Source organism: Otolemur garnettii, unplaced genomic scaffold, assembly GCF_000181295.1.
Source record: "Otolemur garnettii isolate 467f Iridium unplaced genomic scaffold, OtoGar3 scaffold00046, whole genome shotgun sequence".
NCBI lineage: Eukaryota > Metazoa > Chordata > Mammalia > Primates > Galagidae > Otolemur > Otolemur garnettii.
This window is the reverse complement of record NW_003852441.1, coordinates 2,913,587-2,915,385: the sequence shown is the minus strand read 5'-3', so window position 1 is coordinate 2,915,385 and position 1,799 is coordinate 2,913,587. Positions and strand designations below refer to the sequence as shown.

At 48.2% G+C, this 1,799-nt stretch overlaps 1 protein-coding gene across 1 annotated transcript in view; it reads right to left on the bottom strand.

The window, feature by feature from the left end:
• PIGL (phosphatidylinositol glycan anchor biosynthesis class L) overlaps positions 1–1,087 on the bottom strand; it is a 54,102-nt gene extending 53,015 nt beyond the window's left edge. Inside the window, exon 1 of the mRNA XM_023514062.1 lies at positions 824–1,087. Within this exon, the coding sequence (XP_023369830.1) occupies positions 824–1,055 (232 nt within the window). The 5' untranslated portion in view covers positions 1,056–1,087. The remainder of the gene's footprint in view (positions 1–823) is intronic.
• Positions 1,088–1,799: the final 712 nt, after the last annotated feature.

Sequence of the window (1,799 nt, the reverse complement as noted above, 5' to 3'; positions counted from 1 at the left end):
AAGAATATAAAATTTTATAAAAGGTGATTTCTGTGAAAAATCTGCATAGAAAAAGAATTGGAACCACACACAACCAAATGGGAAAAGAGGTCATGAGTAATTTTTAAAAACAGCTTTATTTTAGTATAATTTGACATACTCATCCATATGTGGGGACAGTTCAATTACTTTATTTATACAACTATTATCCAATTATCCAATAATCTGGTATCATGGTCAATATTCATTTTCTCATTTGATCCTTTCTGTATTGTAAAGAAAGACCTATTCTGTGAAACTTTCACAGAAAAGTTGACTGGAGTTGAACTCTAAAAAAACACAAAATTACCTTCCAATCTTCTGAGTTTACTTCTTCAGTTTGATACATGCATTCTCTTACACTTGATTTTAAAACCACTGCGGAGGTACTTTGCTATTGTTAGAGGTGAAACTTTAAGGCCAGAGCAAGCACGATACAGTATTGATTTCTGTTTGGTGTGCTATATAGTAAGATCATTATTCTTGGTCCTTCTGCAAATGAAAGGTTCCACAGAATAACTACTACAAGCACAGTTCCCAAAGGACGTTGAAAGTAACTGTGTGCAAGTAACTGCTTTTTTGCTCCTCAGTCCTTCTACTGGAGGGGAGTACCTGAGTTGCAGGCGTCCTCCAACCCACCTGGAAAAACGGCCGCTTCCGTCCCCAGTCTGTGAGAGATCCAGAATTAGGTGTATATAACTTAGCTCTTTACATCAGAAAATGCTTTGAGAAGTTTAGATTGATTAGCACTTAAATCCCCTTTACAGCCCCGGCGCTCAGTGCCCCACCTACGGCCTCCACCTACCTGCAGAGAAGCAAAGCAGGGAAACACGGTGCCCTAGGCGGGCCAAGCCTAGCACTGTGGGAGCAAAGAACATGGCTTCATCATCTGGGTGCGCGATCACCAGCAGGGTCCGGCCTCCAGCACCCAACAAGCCTGCTTGCTCTTGATTCTTCATTCTTAATGGGGTATCCCAAACCCAGAACCCCAAAGCGAGGACTGCCGCTACTACACATAAAATACCCACCACATCCATCCTAGAGTAAGAGGTATTGCGCGTGCGCAGTAGGGAAGGCTGCCTCTATCCCTATTTCCGGTGGGAAAACTGCACCCGCTAACTCTGGGTTCCGTGTTAAAGTACGTCGCGCCAACCCGTTCTGGAGTATGGTTTCTCTTGTGGTTAATTAACACAGAACCCCATCAACAATTCTTTATCGTGCTCTCGACACTTTTGGAATCATTTAAGTGTTGTGCCTGCTTCGTTTTAAAGCTGATCCGAGCGAGCCCCACGTCCCATTTTCTCAGTCCTTAGTGTAGTAAGTATTGTGCTTTTGTTTTTCCTTCTCAATATTGGGATGTGCACTTGTGCCTTTCTTAAAAGTATGCAGTTCCAAGGGATCAGCCAGTAATTTCAATAGAAGAGTAAGGCCGAGAGTGCACTTCGTAGAAGCCAGGGCTACACGCTCCAATTGCGAGTTACTTTAGGCTGGGGAGCCGCGCCGCATTTCAGTGAGGTCTTGGTGCGAATTGCAGCCGGAGCCAGGGAAGGTATCTGGGCTGGGTCGAGCACCCCTCTGGCTCCCAGCCCCGTGTGGACCGGGATTCCCTCCACGTAGCCCCGGCCGCAGGCCCCTGCCGTCCCGCCGCGCCGCGAAGGGGTCGCAGGGCCCGAGGCTCGGCCTGGCGCTCATCCCTTTCCCACGGCCGGAGGAGGCCCCGAGGCGCAGGAGCGGCCGCTCGCGGTGCGCACCGGCCCGGGTGCGCGATGGCAGCCGCGCCG